Source organism: Stegodyphus dumicola, chromosome 9 (assembly GCF_044657685.1).
Source record: "Stegodyphus dumicola isolate Sdum_Otavi_A_Nest chromosome 9, ASM4465768v1".
NCBI lineage: Eukaryota > Metazoa > Arthropoda > Arachnida > Araneae > Eresidae > Stegodyphus > Stegodyphus dumicola.
The window spans coordinates 24,942,102-24,962,021 of record NC_140776.1 but is presented as its reverse complement, the minus strand read 5'-3'; the positions used below and the strand labels follow the sequence as shown (position 1 = coordinate 24,962,021).

Genomic DNA, 19,920 nt, shown 5'->3' with positions numbered 1-19,920 from the left:
ATCCAGTTTTAAGTATTCGCCAGGAGGACCCAGCTGACAATGCTATAATGTGTGAGGAACAGTAAAAAATAGCCTTAATATTTTTTGCTTATATAATATAAATAAATAGGATTGAGATTGTTTCCTTCTTTTTAACCGCATCAGGTCATTTGTCCCAATGAGTACGTTTGCTCGATAAGTTACTTTGTTACCTGAGTACTAGATAGCATATTATTATACTTCATAAACATGAACCTAGCCCTTTCTAAAGGAAACTGACTCGTATCTACATTACACATGGCGAAAACACAAAAACGCCCATGCAGCCAGCCCATTCGCCTTGAATCGAACCCAGGTCGACCAACCAATGTTCAGCGACATTACCGCTCAGCTACTGGTGGACCTGAAAAATCTAAGTGAGGAAAAGTGGCTACCTATATTGAGAACTTCAAAATGAATCAAAATGTAATTCCAGAAATCAATCGTTGACCAAATATAGCGCATTAGTTTCTTATTTAACAAGGGCGTCATATTTGGCTTTTTACCACATTTATGAGTCTATACGGCCGTTCCCACAGGGGTATATCTGCCAGTACGGTATTTACGGTATATCTGCTAACGGAGTCAGTTCCATGTGTCAACTAGCTCCGCTATGTCTGCAGTTCAGATTTTTCAACTTGCTGCCCTATGGGAAAAAACTGGTTTTGGAGATGGGTCGGCTACGTCAGTTGTCTCTGTTAGCTCAGATAAAGCCCTGCGGGAACGGCCCTTTAAACATCACGAAATTAATTTGCACCTGGTACATGAAGTAATCGTTCATTGTTAGCCAAATAAAATAATTTTTAATAAAACGTTTTTTAAATGAAAGAAAACTAAAATGATTCTTGACACCACGAATTGCGTCGTTTTAGGAAATAAGATGGGGCCAATGGGAAATTTTAAAAACAATTTTAGTCTTTGGGCATATCAGAAAAAAGGCTACAGTACAAAAGTAAACATTTTGAATGAATAAAATAGGGCAGATATATGGATGCAAGGCGGATAGAAACCTTTAACCATTTTGCTATGAGCAATATTAACTTAAAGAAACACGGAAAATATTTGGATTTGCATTATGATAGCCAATGATATAATGGAAAATGTTTTCAGTGGATCACAGAATGTAATTAAGCTCGAAATTGTTGAAACTGATTTTGCAGTTAACTGCGGTTGTTTCCAAATCCCGTAAACAAGTTTCTGAGAATACTCCATTAAAATTTAAATATAAATTTTTCTGACTGAGCTTAGCCACAAACTGCATGTATATTACAAATATCTTAACAAATTTTTCAATTCTTGTTTATTTTCAGGTACACCTGGTATCATGGTTTTCTTTGCCAAATATATGCCAGGTACTGTACAAAAGATGGAAGGAGAAAATACTAGTCTTGTCAATCAAAATGTACAGTATTATTCTCGTATGCACACTAGTCTTTCTCCAAGCCCAGAAGAACAAGATGGCACAGTCAATATTGTTAAAAAAGAATGTGAAACCTCACATTAAGAATGATTTAACAAACGAATAGATTACTGACAGAAGCTAAATTGGCGATTTTAACTCATTACAAAGTGTGAGTAACATTGAATATGTAGTTTGATAAAGAGGCAGCAAAATAAAATAATTATTTGTTTAAGTGAATAAAGTTTATGTACAAAGTTGGCTTGTAACTATTGAATGTGAAAAAATAAATGTATTAAGCATCAATATTTAAAAATTTTTTTGAATTGACATTTGGAATTTTTCGAGTTTATTTCCTTGTTTAAATTGTCACACACTGAATATTGATTAACTTTTTATGTTATTTCATTAAAAACTGCAAACAGAAAACCTACAGAACAGAGGCTGTTCTCACACTTTTAAACGATTTTCATTGTATTTACAGAAATATTTTACCTAAAATTTGATGTTTGAAATGCTTTATTTGATAACCCTTATTCTTCACTATATTTCTATACCATAATTTCCAAGACAAAAAGTGTCTTTTACAGTATCGGAAGAGGTGTTTAATCCCATTCCTCTTGAACAGCTTTTCAAAGTCCAAGGACGGTTGTAGGTCGACGATTGGACAATCCGCTTTTTAAGTTCAAAAGCGCAAAAATTCATGGGTGGTATGTCAGGAGATTTAGTGTGAGTGAAGGGATACCCGTTTCTTGCTCAATTTTTTTTTTCAGGAAATTGTGGCTGCTTGCTTTGTCTTGACGCAGTTCTGCTAATTGATGGCACTATGACTTAAGAGAAGGCATTTCATATTTGAAAACTGGGTATAAAATATGTTAATGATAATATGTGGAGTTAATCTTAACGTTTTTGTCCACTGTCTTTAGTTTTAATGTGTCGTTATATGAAAAACAAGCAACAATCATAAATCCCTATGAAAAACTTCCTTTAGATTCTTTGAATGCTTTCTTCTCCTCTTTGATGATAATAAATGGATCTCTTTTTATTGCAGTCATTTAAATATACCCAAGATACATCTATTGTGGCAACATTTTTCCACTTTTATCTGGATAAATGTTTCGCATAAGGAATACTGCAGCAAGTTCTGCGTTCGGCGATATGTCGCGGAGAAAGACGATGCACGTTATATTTTTTCGCCTTTTTAAGATTTAAATCAGCATTAATCACTTTATTTACAGTTGACATTGAGTATTTTAATGATTTTGCAACTGTCCTTTGACTTTTTTTTAACAGTCTCGAATTTCCTTTAACATTTTAGATTTTACCTTTGCAACATTCCGTTTTTTCCTTGGATATGTATTAGGAGCAATTTTTCTACTTGAAACCAAACTGACGGGTTTCTTTTCTTTTCTTTTTACTTTCTTATTGACAATATTACCTAACGCAGCTTTAGATATCGAAAAACCATGGCTTTCATGGTGTTTTGTAATAACTAGATAGGAATAATTTTCTTCTGAAAGACCACAAACATAACCTTCCATTTGTTGTTTCCTTAGAAGCGCCATTTTGCATGAAAATGAAATTGTCAAGTAGCTTTATACTTTAAAAAATATAGCTGCAGTTAAAAAAAAATTATCAAGCACAGGGTACCAAAGCAAAATTGTCTAAAAAAATGTGCGAAGAGCCTCTATATATCTAATTTTATTACTAAAATTGTAATATATCAAATATTTAAATTTTCAAGTTCTGCTTTTATATAATTTACAAACCAGGAAATTGGTTATTAAATACATATAGGGTACTACCTGTTTCACACTATTTCACATTTAATATGTCAAATTTCAATTATTGATTGCTAATTCATGATAAATAATTCAGATTTCCATATTTATGTGCACTACTGAAATGAACTGGGAAACTTAATTAGAGGTATTAAATTTAAAAGTGATAGTTCTTTCATTAAATAGTAGATTTTTATAAAAAATTAGCTAGAATTAAATATCTGCATAGTTTTTAAAGCTCTAAATATGATACAGATTAAAAAAAAAAGATTCAGAATTTTTTTAGCAGTACGTGTCTTGAGAGCTAATTATCAACATCTCAGACTGCTTTTAATGTTAGCATCAGAAAAGAAGCGACTTTTTTGTGTTATTTGAAATATTTGCCCTTCCTGATTTGCAAGAGTAAGCATTACAGTGATTAACATTACCCATGTTAAAATGGTTGGAAATAAAAGTGGTAGTTACCACTAATTTTACTGCAGACTTTTTTTTAAAAAATTTCTTTAAACCTTAAGAGCCTTCAGAAATGGCACTCACAATTCAGGAAAATACCTAGATATCAAATACAGTGGTACCTCGGTATACATCATTAATTTGTTCTAGATCCTTAGAGATACACCAAATGAACTTTTCCAATAAGAAATAAAGAGAAAATAATTAATCTGTTCTTATAAGAAATCCCATTGTTATCATTGAAACACTGTTTGATACCAGAATACTAATGCAGTAGGTGAAATATGCAGAGTGAATCTGAATAAGAGGGAAAAACTTAAGAGAGTGATAGATGGCAACTATTCGAGCAATATTCGTCGTAGACTGTATGGTTGGAACTCAAATGGCTAGCAGCTAGGTGGCATTGTAAATAAATGGTGTAAACCCAATGGTCCACTCACCCAATGGTATTTCTACCACTGGTTATACAAACTGCAAAATTTCAAGGGTGATGGATTGGTTAAGGTGGTCCCATAGCTAGGCTACCGATCACCAGATCTCCCATGTTCGGACTTTTCCTGTAGGAGCATATGAAAAGTCTAATCTACCAGTGTCCCATTGAAACCAATATGGATCTAGTTGCTAGAATCGCCGCTGTTGCTCGTAATATTCGAGAAAAGCCTGGTGTCTTCGCAAATGTACGTCAATCCCTATCCCGCAGGTGTGAAACCTGCATTACAGCTGGCGGAAGGACTTTTGGACAATTTCAATGAGCACGTTCTGTTAGTAAAATGTTTTTTGAAGTATTTCCTTTCATTCTTGTGTTAATTCTTTAAATCTAACAGTGGAAAACTACCCTGTAATTTCTCATCACTTGATTTCCGACCATACATTCTATTCTATGACAAATATTGCTTGTATAGCTGCCTTCTATCCCCCCCCTAAAGTTTTGCCTTCTTGTTCAGATTCACCTTGTATACTGTACACAAATGAAGGATTGCACTGTGCATAAATGTTTTCCTGCTATCTGGATCAAAGGTAATTTTTCAACATGCTCTAACATCTCTGCTCTTTGTTTGGTAATCGATTTCAGCCTCTTTGCGACATTAGGTGATTTAATAACATGTTTATTTTTAAGAATCATAGCAACATAATACTTTTTAAGGGATATGTAATAGTTAAGTTCTAGATACACATGCCATTTTCATGTTTTGTAACTTCCATGGTTGATCTCAACAATTTTCTTCATTGCTCAATTCTCCTCATTACCTTTCCTAAAACTCATTGTTAATGACTTTACAAAAAATTTATGCAATATACTCAAAATCATGTGAAAATTCTGAGTTACATTGCAGATTGTTCACTGAACAGTAGCAACAGGTTTGCAGGTAGTCGAAACATCATAATTCATCAAAGTCGGGTTCTATTCCAAATAAATATCGTATACCAAGGAAAAATTTCCATATACAGATAAGATGTATTTTAAAGTGGGCGTATACTGAGGTACCACTGTATTTGCCAATGACAAGAGAATTCTGTTTATTGCTATCAGTCATACACATGCTTTACAGCATAACTATTCAGTCTTTTCTACTTTTTACTTCCCATTATTCACACATATTTTAAAGAAAACTTACAAAGTCACTATGAAAAAAATATTCATTGAAAATACACTATTAAAATCCCAATTAAAGAACCTTTTCAGTTTAAAATAATAGATAATTACACATACAACTAATTATATAGGTTTAAAAAACAGAAATTACACATCGAAAGATAAAAAAGGTTTACAACACTACATAATATTTGTATCTTTTACCAATGAAATTTTTTTCATATGCTTTAGCTTATTTATAATTATTTGCTTTAATAAACAAATAAATTAATTATTATTTGCATTAACAAACAAATCAGTGCTCCTGAGTATTTCCATCAGCAGCTAAATTATCTGTTAATTTGTTAACATTTTCAGCAATATCCCTTTGAATTATTTTCTTTTCCTTTATGTAATCAGTTTGTATCTTCCTCAGTAATTTTTCTCTTCATCTCTAAATTTCGATTTAATGAAACAGTTTTGCTGCTCTAAAAAACTACATTTATTTAGAATATAAAGATGCTAATTTTATTTTTTGTAGTAATTTCAGTACTGATAATTAGTTTGAAAATCTATATAAAATGTTATAATGAACCTTCAGGTACATAAAATAAATCTTTTAAATCAATAATTTTCAATCTTTAACAAGGGAAATTGCTTTCCACAAATGCCTTTCCATATGTCAAGATTAGAATAACTGCTTTAGCTTCCCGTACTTTTGAACAGTGAGAACAATGAAAATAAAAGAACAGATCTAGGATCTAAGAAGAAAACATATATCTTTATTGTTACAGTCCCTGTCATTTAAGCGATGTCAAGAACCATTTTTTTATTTAACTAATACAAAGTGCCAGTTTTACTCAGAACTCTTCGCAAACTGTCGCTAAACAGCCAGTAACTCTAATCAAAGTCTCTTACAGTCCATTCGCCATGAGAAGAGCTCCGAGTAGGGCTTTCACTTTGTGGCACAGTCTATGAACAACAGCCATTTTGCCACCGTTTAAATAATGGGTGTCTTAATAATAAAGAAACACCATAGAAAATTCGAATTATTTTACTTTCATTGTATTTTCCAAAACTTCTTTGAACAGCGTAAGCAACTCATTATAGTCTTCCTATACATTAGGCCCATTCTGTATTGATACGATTAACATATTTTTCATTCTGATACTGGCATTTTTTGCCATTAAAACAGCTACAAGCTTGCATGAGAATGAAAGGAAGTTTTAAAAAAGGAAGAGGGGGGGGAAGCCTGAAATATAACACGGAACACTTATAAATATTTGAATATTTTGAAAGAATTACATAAAGAAAATCACTTATCATAAAAACTAGAACAAATTAATTTTAATGTAATTAAAGTAGCTTTTTTGCCTTTGTTAAAAAGTAACTACAAAATTCTGCTTAATAACATTTATTACCTCGTTTCATTTTTTGAACCTATTTGAAATTTGCCATAATGAAAGCTTGATGGTTTAAAACATATAGGAGGAAATAAAATACTTTATTTCAATATTTTTTAAAAACATTTTTTTTACAGAAAATTGATCTTAAAATTACCAAGTATGGAAATACATAACAAAAGATTCATATTGCAAAAGGTAAAATATTGTTTCTGGAGCACTAATGATAACAAACGAAAATGGGAAGCCAGATGTCTGCCATCAGTTCTTAAGTACTTACATTAAATTACAATGTTTGAGTATTAAAATGACTTAATTTACAATCTAATTTTAATTAAAATTGGAATATTTTATAACTGTAAAAAAATATTTGTTTAAACAGTTAAAGCTTTCTTTAATGAGTTTCTAAACAGTGTTTTATCTTTTACCACAGAAAAGAAAGAAACTATTAAAGTACCTTACAGTATATTCAGAAACAGACAGATGTGCACGTGTCCTTAAACGAAACTAAGGGCTTCAGTAAGTAAAAAAACGGCAATAAATTGCCAGAAAATGTCTACCTCTATGTAACAACCATGTTTTTAACACTTTGTGAGCTCTTTCAAGCACATGATAAGTCTTCTTGTATTTGCTACTGTATGTTTGAATTTATTATTTTCTTCATAAAACTCTAAAACTCACCAAATCATGAAAAGGAAGGTATGAGCCTTTTCAAAAATTACAAAATATTGCCAAAAGATTGAATATGTTCCAACTCTAACACAATAAAATTATACACTACTGAGGAAAATAAGCTGTAGATATGCAGTATTGCAAAATGCAGACCAATTATAAGGAGGAGGAAACTGGCTTGAAGGAAGCTGAATCTTATTTACTACTGCGATAAATTTATTTTCTGTCAGCCAAATTAAAGCTATAGGTATCAGTTGATAAAATGACATAAGATTCACATTGCACAGAGCTGACAAGGCAGCTCAAAAACTGGTTTCAGCTCTGTGATGTCTATCTTATGCAGGGAAAAAAAAAAAAAAAAAAATATATTGCTAATTATAATCTTTGCTACATTAATGTAATGCCCATTCCATGCCGATGTTATTTCTATACCGTATTGATTCTATGTTTCTAGTGTCAGCTCTCTGAAGGTGACAAATATGCATTAAGCCTTTGACTCTTCATCACAGTATCAAAATTTCCATTTTATTGAATCAATTTCACGCAGTGTCAGTTCTATCAACGTAACCCTACCACTACAGCCATCAAAGTAACTGATACTCAGAATGTAACCAAAGTTACCTTGATGCCTGCTAAAGCTGTTTCAAATGAGTTATAAGTACAACCAACTAATTAAAATTAATTCAATACTATCATTTTTTAAAGACAAACAGAACTCATTGATATCAAATAAAAATTTACTACATTCAGATACACATACAAATTTGAATCATAAATAAATAAAATTGCACATTTTGAACATACACATTTTGCACACACTGAAAAATGTCATAAAATAACATTTCAGTATGACACAAAATATTAAAAACCCAAAGCATATCAAATTGATGGAACAAACTTTAAAAAGTAGGTCCCATTAAAACATATTTTTCATTCAACATGCAATCAACATAAACATTTTTTGGCAAGTGTGTAGGAGTGCTCTTCTTTTGCAAACACATCATTTTGAAAGATGTTTTCTGCAATATTGTATCAATTTAAAAATTGCCGATAAAATTGACATTCATCTTATGCAAAGATGTCAGTTATGATGGCAGAGAAGCACAAAGACTTCAGCACAACTTCTTTATCAGGGCCATCCACAACTTACCAGTTAGGCTCTGTCTTCTACCAGCTGTATTACTGAAAATCTTGAAGTGTGTTTCAGAGTTCTCTGAGACTGAACATGGTTCCAGTGCAATAGATTACCAATCCATTTCAGTGCTGAAGTGTGGAATTATATGAAATAACATATGCGGGCTAAAGAATTGGCTAAAGCAGTCTCATCACCAGACTCTCACAATTTCTACATCTGCCAAGTCCATATTCACAGAGAAAAATGTATTAAATATTCTGTAAAACCTATTTTCACTAAGCACAAAGTTACATGAAAAGAAATATTTCCTATAAAATGCTAATTTAGAAGTTTTACATGTTATAGACAATTTATCAAAATGTTCAATTACTAATATTAAATGTTTTTATATTAAAAAATTTTATGTTTTACAGAATGGCAAACTAAATGCATTAAACATTTTTTGAAGTTATTCGTACAACTAACATCAATTTTATCCAAAATAATTTTCCATTAAAATCTAATATAACAAACAATTTGGTTTCATGTAAGCATTATAGCTGTGATTAGAAAATTATTATAAATTTTCCATGTGAAATTATTAGTAAGAAATTCTGTAAATACAAATGCAACTTTTCTTCAATGAATTACACCTGAAATAATCTTTCATTATTACTATAACTTAGTCTACTTAACTTTTTGAATGAAACTATTACAAAGATTAAAATTTACTTGAGCAGATTATGCATACTTAGAAAAAGTAGTGATAATAAATAATAATTTCAGCAATAATTCAAAATAAAAAATAGAACATGAATAAAGAATACATAGAATTTTGAAACAAGAAGTTGAATTAAAGAATTAACAAATGTATCTCATAATCAAGAGAAACAAAAATGAAAACAAACACAAATTTCACACCCTTTCACAACAATGCTAAACAATATTTACACTTTATATACAGTGTTTTAATGGCTAATCTACATATAAATAGAAACTGACTGATGATTAAAAGATATATCAAATCATCAGTTATTGGAAATATTTACTTATTGTTAATATAACATATTTTTGTTAATTTCTAACATTAAAAAAGAATTTAATTTTAGAATTTCCAGCTAGGATCTAAAATATGCAACAGTCAATTCATGCCTTGTAAATAATGCAATTTCAAGAAATTTTTAAAAAATCAGACAATTGCATAAAATTTATAAAATTTTGTATACTGAACTACATCCCAGTTCATATAAGTAAATCATAAAACTGGGTGCAATGAATTAGATCTTAATTTAGCTTTTCCTTTACAATCAGCCCCCCATGATTTTGACTTTGCCCTGAAGTGACGTAATTCATAATCATGATCCTTGTGATTCATTGGCGTGTAACTCTGAGGTTCACAATAGTCATTGAAAGTTTTAAAAAATGCTTTATAGCCACCTTCTAAAAGATAAATTTCAGGATGGTGCAGACGAGGATAACTGCCTTCGTTCATCTCACGATCTTTGTTCCTTAAAAAGCGACACAAATTAGGTGCTCTCTCAGATGAAAATTCACAGTGGAAAATGATAATATTCTTATCAGTTGTTACAACTGGCTCTTTTAAAAATGTTTCCAGAATGTCTTCCTTTGTATAGATATTTTTTGCTCCTATAATATGACCACCATCAAATTCATAAGGATACCTGCAAAGTATTATGAATTCCTTATTAAATATTTTTAAAGTAAACATAAAAGTATATCCTATGATCCCTTTATTGATAAACAATTCAATATAACCTGCCTGGGGGGAACACTCAAAATTCATTTTTAGTAATAATTCTAATTAGAATATTTATTATTCTTAACACAAGACCTTAAAAGCGTTTCAGACTATTTAATTCTAGGAGTTTGGCCTGGGTTTGATCAGACTTAGGTGAATAGGCTGACTGCATCATTGGTTTTCTTGATGTGCAATGTAAATACAAACTAGTTTTCTCTAGAAAGTTCTCTATGAAGGCATCTCTCCCCTCGTGTATTTTGCCATATTTATTAACCTGTTGGATTCTTAACATAGGAGTAATGAAGTAACACAAGTACAATGTTAAATTTCAGACGCCAATTGCACAAGAATTTGAATTTTTTTACGAATGTTGTAAACAAGACCAACTCCAAAAGTTAAAAAGGCAAATAATTAGTATGCATAATTTCACACAGCACCAGCTAAATTGTTTTTACAAGCAACAGTTAAATATTTATATGGGATGTTAACTGTACTAATCGTCAAGGGATCCAGAAATGTTAGAACTGAGATTAGCTGTAAATAATAGCCATCTTAAACACTGCATCTGTAAAAAATTTCTTACTTATAGGAAAATTCGTTTGGATTATGGCAAAGGCTCGAGGGCTATCTGCTTAATGGGAGGGATGCCTTTGTGGAGGAATTTCTAAGGGGAAAGTATACATGTTACACATAGGAAAAGCCATGGAAATGCCCATGCAGCCAGCCTGTTTGCAAGATTTGAACCTCGAACTGAACTACCAGTGTTCAGTGATTTTACCGTTCGGCTGCTGGTGGGCCTACTTGTGGGAAGAATCAGGTCCAGATTATAAATATCTGAATCGATATGCTTTTTAGAGATGGATCATTTAAAATAGAGGACTTCCATTAAGGAAAATCACATCAGTGCTGGAGCTCTACAGCATACTGTCAAAAACAAGGTCAATAATAAATAAATTAACTAGATAAAGTAATAAATAATTAAAAATATAAAGGGATAAAAATATTAATTTATTTAATTCATACAAAGTAAATAAAGAATTGGTAGGGTTCAAACATATTTCATTTCTGTTTAAATGCATTTCTTAACCTTCTACTCTAATGTTTTAAACCTGTTTTACTTCATTTCTTTGTATAGCAGCTTTTTCTTTTAATTAATAGCTCTTAGAAGCTCCATCCCCTTTTGTAACAAGAACTTGTATTTATATGACAATACATAATTAGCTAATTAATTAGTACAGTTTCTTTTTTGCCATCTATGTGTACCAGCTCTTCACGGTTTATAGTATTTCAAATATCAGAAAAGCAATTAATTCTTTTTGAATCTTTATTATGTTTATTTTTAACGAAAAACATGAAAATAAATTTTATATTTATATTAGCAAACCAAATACAGGAATACTAATATAAACATAAAATAAGTTAAAAAATTGTTTCTTCTTTAGTAGAGTTTGCCAAGCCTGGGTACAGCTATCAACAGCCCTTTCATATCTATGAAAGATGAAAGCAAAGAGGCATAGACTACTTTCCTGATGAAAGAGCTTCCTGATGCACTGAACTGTTCTATTATTTTTAGTTACAGAGACAATTGCTAAAATGTTAGTTATTTTTAATTATTAAGATCTAAAGATTTTTCTTACTGATTATACTAAATATAAAATACAAATATTTGGAATTAAATTGAATTTTACAGGAAGTTTTAGGCAATGTATCATTATAAAGATAGTAAAATTAGAGATGGTTACTAGAACTTAGTCAAATTCAGGAAACTCATGTCTTGGCAATATAGGTCTAGGTTCATGTGTTGGAATAGGAAAAGATTTCAGTAACACACTATAAACCTTCCATTTTCTACATTCATGTAAATATTTTTACATTCTCTCTAATAATAATAATAATAATAATAATAATAATAATAATAAACTTCAAATCTGAAAAGGAATTTTCCAGTTTTCAGGCAGATTTGAGGAAATTCATATTCTACAATCATCAATAAAATGAAAACTTTTAAACATTTTATTAAGAATTGAGTACTGTCTGTCTATGAGAGTAATGTCTGTATATCCTGCCACAGTGCCTGGTGAGTGACACAGTTATAGCAACAGGATTAGTATATTTCAAGTAGGGGCAAACCAAGGGTTGCTTTATTGTTATTTTCTTTTTGGCAACTGTTGGCTGAGGGAAAAAGAGTTTACATTCGTCTTCTCAGTTTCATCCCAGTTGTACGTGCCTTTTCTTAAAAAATAAGAATAGAATTACGAAAATTTTGAAAAATGGGTGTTGGAAAATTTTCTTCAAAATTTACGAACCCAAAGTGTGGTATGTATGGATAATGCTTCGTATCACAAAAAAAGTTGAAGATCCGACACTCATGAAATATGCTACAAAGCAAACAATGGTATATTGGCTGATGGGGAAGACAATCCCAAAATGCTGAATGCTGCAGTGCTGAATGCCCAAAATGCTGCAATCCCAAAATGTGAAAAGCGGAACTGTTTAAGTTAATAGAATGCGATCTTCCTGAAAAAGTAATCTATAAAATTGACATCATAAAAACAAATGGGCATCATGTTGTGAGTCTTCCTCCTTACCAGTGTGATCTAAACACAACTGAATATATTTGGCCATCAGTTAAAAGACTTCAGGGAAAGGAATGTAACTGGGGATCTGAGCTTAGAAAATTTGAAAAGTTTAATGTAAAATGCTTCGGATGAAGTCACTTCTTAAGAGTGGCAGGTGCACTGCAATCATGTGAAGAAACTTGAAAATTCTTATTGGGACAAGGACGAACTTCTAGAAGAGATAGTGGATGAATTAATAACTCTAAAAGGCAGCAGCAATTTTGATTCTGATTCAAAAGAAATGGAATCTTGTGACAGTGATTCAGACGACTTTTAAGATGTTACACTCCTATGAACACTTTAAATGTTAAATTATTTTCACCAGAATGGATAAGATTACTTAACGAAGTAAGGCAGAATGCCAATAGTTCAATTTGGCTCCAGTACCGGTGAACGGGCTGGCTGCATTGGAGTTTTCATGATTTATTGCATGTGTAATGTGGATACAAGCCATGTCCTCACTGAAACTCTTCCACAAAAACTAATAGCTCTCTCAAGCTATGATGATATTTCTAGATTCAGTATTTTCTTTGCCACAATATAAAAGAAAAAATACCAAAAGTGGGCAACAACGAGCGGTACTATTCCATTAGAGCAGCGTCAGTTAAAAATGCAGCACTTTTTTCCCCCATAATAATAAGATTCAAAAGGCTAATAAAAAATTACTTCTGTAAAAAAGTAATTTTTTATAAATTTTTTAATCTAGAATATTCTACACATAAATAAAAAATAAAACAAAAGGAAATTGAATCTAAAAAGATGGCATAAAGAATAGGAAATTCAATCTAAACAGGTGACATAAAATTATAAATATCATTCAACATTACAGAAAAAACTTCTTTTTTTGAATATAATCGAAGCCATATAAATTCTATCAAATATGACTCTAAATGGTGGCGAGCAGTGGCCCCGATGACTTTTGTTTGTCCATTTAGCACTACCCTACAATCGTTCCACAGTATGGCATCCGGTTTCGAGGTCTACAAAATCATAATTCACAGTGAAATGTTCATACTTAGCATTTCATAATTCCTCTTTCTTATATCCTTTTTAGCAGTCTGAAAATATAATGCTGCTATCAGCAATGTTTTCCTGAATTGCAGTCATCAGTGTTGTAGCACAGTGATCGGGAATGGCGAATAGAAAACATTCTTTGCTTTCCCGGCACAAATCCCTGAATACCCATTGTTACGGAAGAACACATCCAGCATTGTCTTTTCTTTGGAATATGGTAACAGGTAGTTTGGCGACATTTTGGAGGCGATAAAGGTTACTACCTAGGACTTTGAGAATAATGTGAGAAGTACTCAGTTCCGATTACGCATTATTTTGTGTGAGGGAAATGAGAGATCATGAGATATGTCATGTGACATTAATGAACGAATCACTGTTCTTTAATCGGAAAAGGGGGTATATTTGTAAAAATATCTGCTTTACTTTATAGCAGTAGTTTCATTCTATGTTCTGTGAAACAGTGTTGTTTAATATTTGGATCGCATGGCCGTATATAAAGTAAATCTGAAACTTTAATTGCGTTTATGTGTAATTGAAAAGAATTGCTTAATTGCGGATAAGTATGAATGTCCGATATGTGGGAATGAAATGAGATTGTGTGAAAGGAAGGATATTACAGATAGTTTAAATGGCGGTGCAAGAAACCTGATGAAAATGGACATTTTATGATCCGCCATGCACTCAAGATTCTGTAGAAGATTAGGTAAGTTAGTATTTTTAATTATTTGAGGATATTATTTTTATGCATTGTTCTAAATGTAAGGAGTAAATAAATTAATATGATATTATTGGAAAATTGGGTACTTTTCCGTTTTGCCGGCGCAAACGATAAAGTCGCCAATAATGGTACAACTGGATGCCAAAAGGAATATATTCGCTGGTAACCTTTTACGCCTCATTTTCAAAACAAATCGCAGCCATTTCTTGTTTCTTTGAATGCTGGTATACAATTACATAGAATTTTTACAAGATAGTTAAATTGTATGCCCTAAGACCATTCGCGGTAATTAAGTCAATTAGAATGCAATCACACCGTTCACACGAAGGCAAAATCAAGTGTTAGATCCATCAATTATAATGAGAATGGACTAGCGAAGTAAAGCACTGCGGTTTTACATAATTTCTCAGTAAGCTATTCGTAAGAACTGAAATAACTCTTGCATTTAAAATTGTATTCCAAATTAAGATTTAACTTGAAATTACTGTACATAATTACCGAGAGAATTAGATTTTTATAGCATAGTTTACGTGAGATGAGATCACTTGGGGTCATGTGATACGAACCTACGAATCAGGAATTTGAACCATGAAAGCATAGTAAATTCTTAAATTATGTCTTTTTACAAAATTTTAAACCATATTAAAATGTTTATGCCTTCAAAATAGAAAATGTTTAGAATTAACATTTGTTAACATTTTTTATGTGTATACTGTATGTTATCGCCAACAAAGTCGTCTTGGCGAGATTTGCGCCGGCGAAACGGAAAAGTACCGAAAATTGTTATTAGCAATGATTTGGTTTAAAGTAATTAGGATTGTAAGCAAAAAGTGGGTTAATGGTTAAACTTGGTTTAAAGTAATTAGGATTGGCAGCGAAATTGTTTCTAAGTGCTTATCAGCTAAAATCCAGATTAGAATTTTCTGGAAAATGTCACATTACATGTCTCATGATCTCTCATTTCTCTGAGACAAAATAATCTGTGATTCGAACTGTGTACTTCTCAGATTATAGCTAAAGTCCTAGCTAGTAACCTTTATCGCCTTACCAAAATGTCGCCAAACTACCTGTTACCATATTTCAAAGATTAGCCAAAAATTCAGTAACTACCTCATGCGTTGAAAGCTTTATGCCACCGAATTTTCATTTTCGGAAATTGGATGTCGGGAACGATGACTAAGGGTCAACAAGCATTTTACTTGAAGCTAAAACAAAAAGTGAATATCACCAATTCATCTTTAAATGCACCAAGATAGCTAATTGAAAAGTACAGCTTCAAGACACCCTTATAAAAAATGGGTTAAGGCTCGTTTCTATGGCAACATATAGCTGCAAACTGGCAAGAACTTCTGATTGACAGACTATAGTTACAGTCATCAAATGTTGGCAATTATCCTGTTTTCTATGCTTATGAGATGGCTGTATGGGATTTTGTAGTTTCCCACTTGTGTATCATAAATACAAGAGTTCCTAAGACAGTGGTCTTCAACTCAAATTGTAAGCGAGCAGAATGCAACATATTTTATTTAATAAATATTTATCAAAACCTATGCAAACAGTAATAATAAAGACACAAAGTAGAAAATTCCAATATATATTTCTTTTCTGTTTGAAATCTGAAAACTAGTATCTGCAAGAAATTTCCCTTCTGGAATTGACAGTTAAGTGTCAAATTTTCAGAGTGATAGTTTATTTCACATAATTCTTATATATTGAATTAGCCACTAATTAATTTACCTAAACTAAAAACAAACAAATTACGAAACCTTTCTAAGTGAGCCAAAACTTGAGAATAAATAATGACAACCTTTTATTTTTGTTCAATTAGTAAAATATTTCTTTTACACATACAGGAAAAATACATATGTTTGTATGTAACAGAAAATGCATTGACGAGCAACGTAAAATTATAAGCTTTATTTCTTACTACAAATGTTATGACATTTCATTTCAAATTATAAGTTTTTAATCTTGGAGAAAAATTGTTAGAAACCATCTTTATCATGAATTATACATGCTCACAAGTAATTTAGTTTAGGTTTTCTTAGGCTTAATTTTACACTTTGGAAAAAACTGTTTACAAATAAATTTATTACCAAACAAAGCAATTATTATAAAAATACATAACTGAGAATATTTAAATTTTGTTACGTATGAAGAAGTTTATCAAATCCATATCATCAAATCCCAGAATAAGATTTATATTACAGTGTATATTAATTAATGCCATTTTTAAATTTTCTTGAGTGTCAACTCATGCTTGTTTTTAATGGTTATGAAAATAATGTAAAACTGGACTCAAAATCAATCTGAAATCTTTCTTCAAATTCATGCCCTAATAATTAATTTAAGGAAAATGTATTCACTGGCCATGCAAAATTGCTTTAGGGGATGCTAGTTTGAGACCATGGTCTTAATCTTCTTAGGCAGGCTTCTTAGGCCCGAATCTTATTATTTCTCAAAAAGTCAAAAGTCGTTAATCCGGACTCGTCGGGACTTCGGCGATTCCGGATTATTGATTTTTCCGGATTAGAGATCATCAGTTTAAACCTCGTAAGATGGCATGCAGAAATTATAAAATTAAAAATATGAAACCGTAATTTATGAAATAAAGAACAATTATGATCTAAAGGGTATCAAAATTTGCAAAAAGAAAAAGCTTAATATTTATTTGTTTACTTTATTAAACATTTCTTTCAATGTAAGTTGTTTAAGTTTTGCTTCGTTTCATGTGATAATACTTTCTCTTTAATTCTATTAAACAGACATAATTTCTTGTTCAGTTACAAAGTTCCGCCGTTCAAGTCCTATAATTGCTGTGTCAAGAACACCGACTAATTTGTCAATCGAAATTTTTTTTTGTTTTCAATAACCTCTGTCACTTTTCTTCGCTATCGGAAGCGAATTATAATGACGAGGAACTTGTTTTAAATCATATCAAAGACGGAGCATATCGAGACGAAATACTACATTTGGTAAGGAATTATAAGCCAAATAAAATAAAAACATCTGCGCTGAAGATAAGGATAGTGCTGACAAATCAACTTCCAATTCATTAGGCGCCCGCCGCCGAGCAGCGTGAAATTGATAAACAGATTTCGGATTTCAAAACATACTTTCGCTTTAGATCCTTTACATATTAACAAATATATATCGGAAATTCTATTTGATATAATCGAAAGTTTAAGCTTACTTTTATAAAATTGCTCTTACAGTCTGCAAAAAATAATAAACCGGATGCAATTCAAAAATTAAGGAACAACGCAATCATCAACATTAACTGAAATAGATAATTAGATAATTTTAGCTTATACGTCCATTATACATAAAATGCGCACGCAAAAACGTATTCTGCACATGCGCACTCATATGCGCAGTCGTAAAAGGTCTTACGCGCACGCGTGAACGTGGCGCATGCGCAGAAAGTTTTTAGTTTTGATGTCCGGATTATAGATCATTCCGAATTATGGGTGTCCGAATTAACGACTTTTGACTGTACTTGTTTTTCGCAAGTCACTGAGAATTGTACAATAGGAAAAGGAGACATAATTTAGCCCTTATATAATAAAGAAATTTTATGCATTTTCTACAAAGTTTTTTACTTTTAAAAGATGAGGAAACTTTTCTTAGCTATATTGCATTGGCATAAACCAAACTGCATGTTGAAATAAATCTGTAAGTTAATAAACAGTTCTGCATATCACATACATGCTGTATGAAAAAAAACAGCTTAAAAATTAAATAAAATTGTGTAGAAAGAGAATTAAGTAATAAAATTCTGTAGAAATAGAAGTAAGTTAAAAAGAATGATTACCTGCAATCCACAAGTGTGTAGCTTTGGATTTCATTGTTGTAATCACCTTTAAGTACTTGTACCAAAGTTTCTGGAGTAATACATTTCAGATCTTGATGTCGCCCTTTTACAAGAGGAAGGGCATAGTTTCTACTGCAGTCGCCAATTAATTCAGGTTGCAAATCAGCTTTCTGAATTGCATATGCAATTGTAGCAGCTGTCTCAGAGAAAGATCGCTGAACAATAAAATCACTTTTTGCCTCTGAATTTGATAAGTATTCCAAATGATAACTCTTTCTTCTCTTGTTTTGATATGGAAAATAACTGTTAGGTGGATCAGGTCTTTTGAAAACACACCTTTTCAATGGCTCAGGTGTAATATTCATGGTAGAAGATGCAGTATAAGTAGAAGCTCTAGAACGAATCTGAGTTGAATGAACAGGGCTATCATCCATTTCAATAGAAAGGCAGCGACGTATAGGAGGTTTTCCATTCCTGTTCGTTGCAGGTGTCAAATTCCGTGTCTTCTTATTATCATATAAGGGGTTCATGAACAAACTTGACACATCGTCTGGTAATGGTAAAAGCTCATGGTCATCATCCATTTCGAAAATGTTCCCAAAACTATCATCATCATCATCTGTAAAAATTGAGCTTCGCACAGTAGTTCGAGAATAAGTGCTGAAAGGATATTTTCTGGAGACAGAAATATTGCTTTCTTGAGACATGCCAGAATAACTACTTTCTTGAGACATACTACAACAACCACTATCTTCTGAATCATTTTCAAATACATCCTCATCAGACTTTTTAGGCATAGATTCATGGCTCTGAAACGGTATAGGCATCATATTCTCTTTGTTATCTTCAGTATCTGATGGCAAAAGTGTGCACGAGGCTTCACTTACCATTGCTTTGCTTTTGGCTCTCATAGGCAAATGCTGGAAAGTGGGTGAATCAATATAAGGCGATAGATTAACTATTGAATATCCTCTCTTATCTTCATCAGGAAACGGATTAGACCATGATATACGACGAATGGGAGTTCTTGGCACACAAGTTGAAAGACTTTTAAGGTTTAGAGCTAAATTTGTTACAGGAGACATATCACTCATTACATTGTCAAAAGACATTTCTTCTAAACTCTGTCCACTATTTGGATTAGAAAATGTGTCACTCATATTAGGAATAAATCACGTACAATACAAGAATGATTTCTCGAACAATTGTTATAACTGCGAATGATGACTAGAATCACTTAAATCATAACAATCCAATCATCAGCAGAAAATCGCAGTTATTACGTTACGTGTAATTGCAAATGATCATCATTCAAATTAATTCTTTAATTTACGATTACTTATAATATTTTAGCTTTTATCACAAAAAATTTAAATGATATTGTTTAACTTTTATACTTTACGCTTCCAAACTTAACGCCAACACCTAACTCTCACAACTCCAATACATTTCAAACTCTCCACCAAATGAACACAGAGATTGCCAGATTCATTAAGCTAAGTACAAGTTTTAGTTGTTTCTTTTGCTGGGTTAAAAAAATTAAATAAATTTTATTCATCATCTGAATTTCGTAATTAGTTGTGT

The 19,920-nt window shown here is 31.6% G+C and overlaps 2 protein-coding genes across 2 annotated transcripts in view; one reads left to right on the top strand and one right to left on the bottom strand.

Annotated features, from left to right (window-relative positions):
• Positions 1 to 1,747, top strand: part of LOC118202001 (solute carrier family 60 member 1-like) — a 136,394-nt gene extending 134,647 nt beyond the window's left edge. The window contains exon 11 of the mRNA XM_085823286.1: positions 1,329 to 1,747. Within this exon, the coding sequence (XP_085679412.1) occupies positions 1,329 to 1,522 (194 nt within the window). The 3' untranslated portion in view covers positions 1,523 to 1,747. The remainder of the gene's footprint in view (positions 1 to 1,328) is intronic.
• A 6,275-nt stretch (positions 1,748 to 8,022) lies between these two features.
• On the bottom strand, positions 8,023 to 19,791 carry LOC118202002 (M-phase inducer phosphatase-like). Its single transcript, XM_035374163.2, has 2 exons — positions 18,337 to 19,791; positions 8,023 to 10,095 (listed from the first exon to the last, which is right to left on the bottom strand). The coding sequence occupies exons 1-2, from the start codon at positions 19,494 to 19,496 to the stop codon at positions 9,669 to 9,671; spliced, it is 1,587 nt and encodes a 528-aa protein (XP_035230054.1). The 5' UTR covers positions 19,497 to 19,791; the 3' UTR covers positions 8,023 to 9,668.
• Positions 19,792 to 19,920: the final 129 nt, after the last annotated feature.

What these genes read in the sequence shown, in the direction of transcription:
- LOC118202002 (XM_035374163.2), bottom strand. Translation starts at nt 19,496, where the DNA reads ATGAGTGACACATTTTCTAATCCAAATAGTGGACAGAGTTTAGAAGAA. An exon ending in TACACACTTGTGGATTGCAG is followed by an intron (nt 10,096 to 18,336) that starts GTAATCATTCTT and finishes AATACTTTGCAG; the next exon opens with GTATCCTTATGAATTTGATG.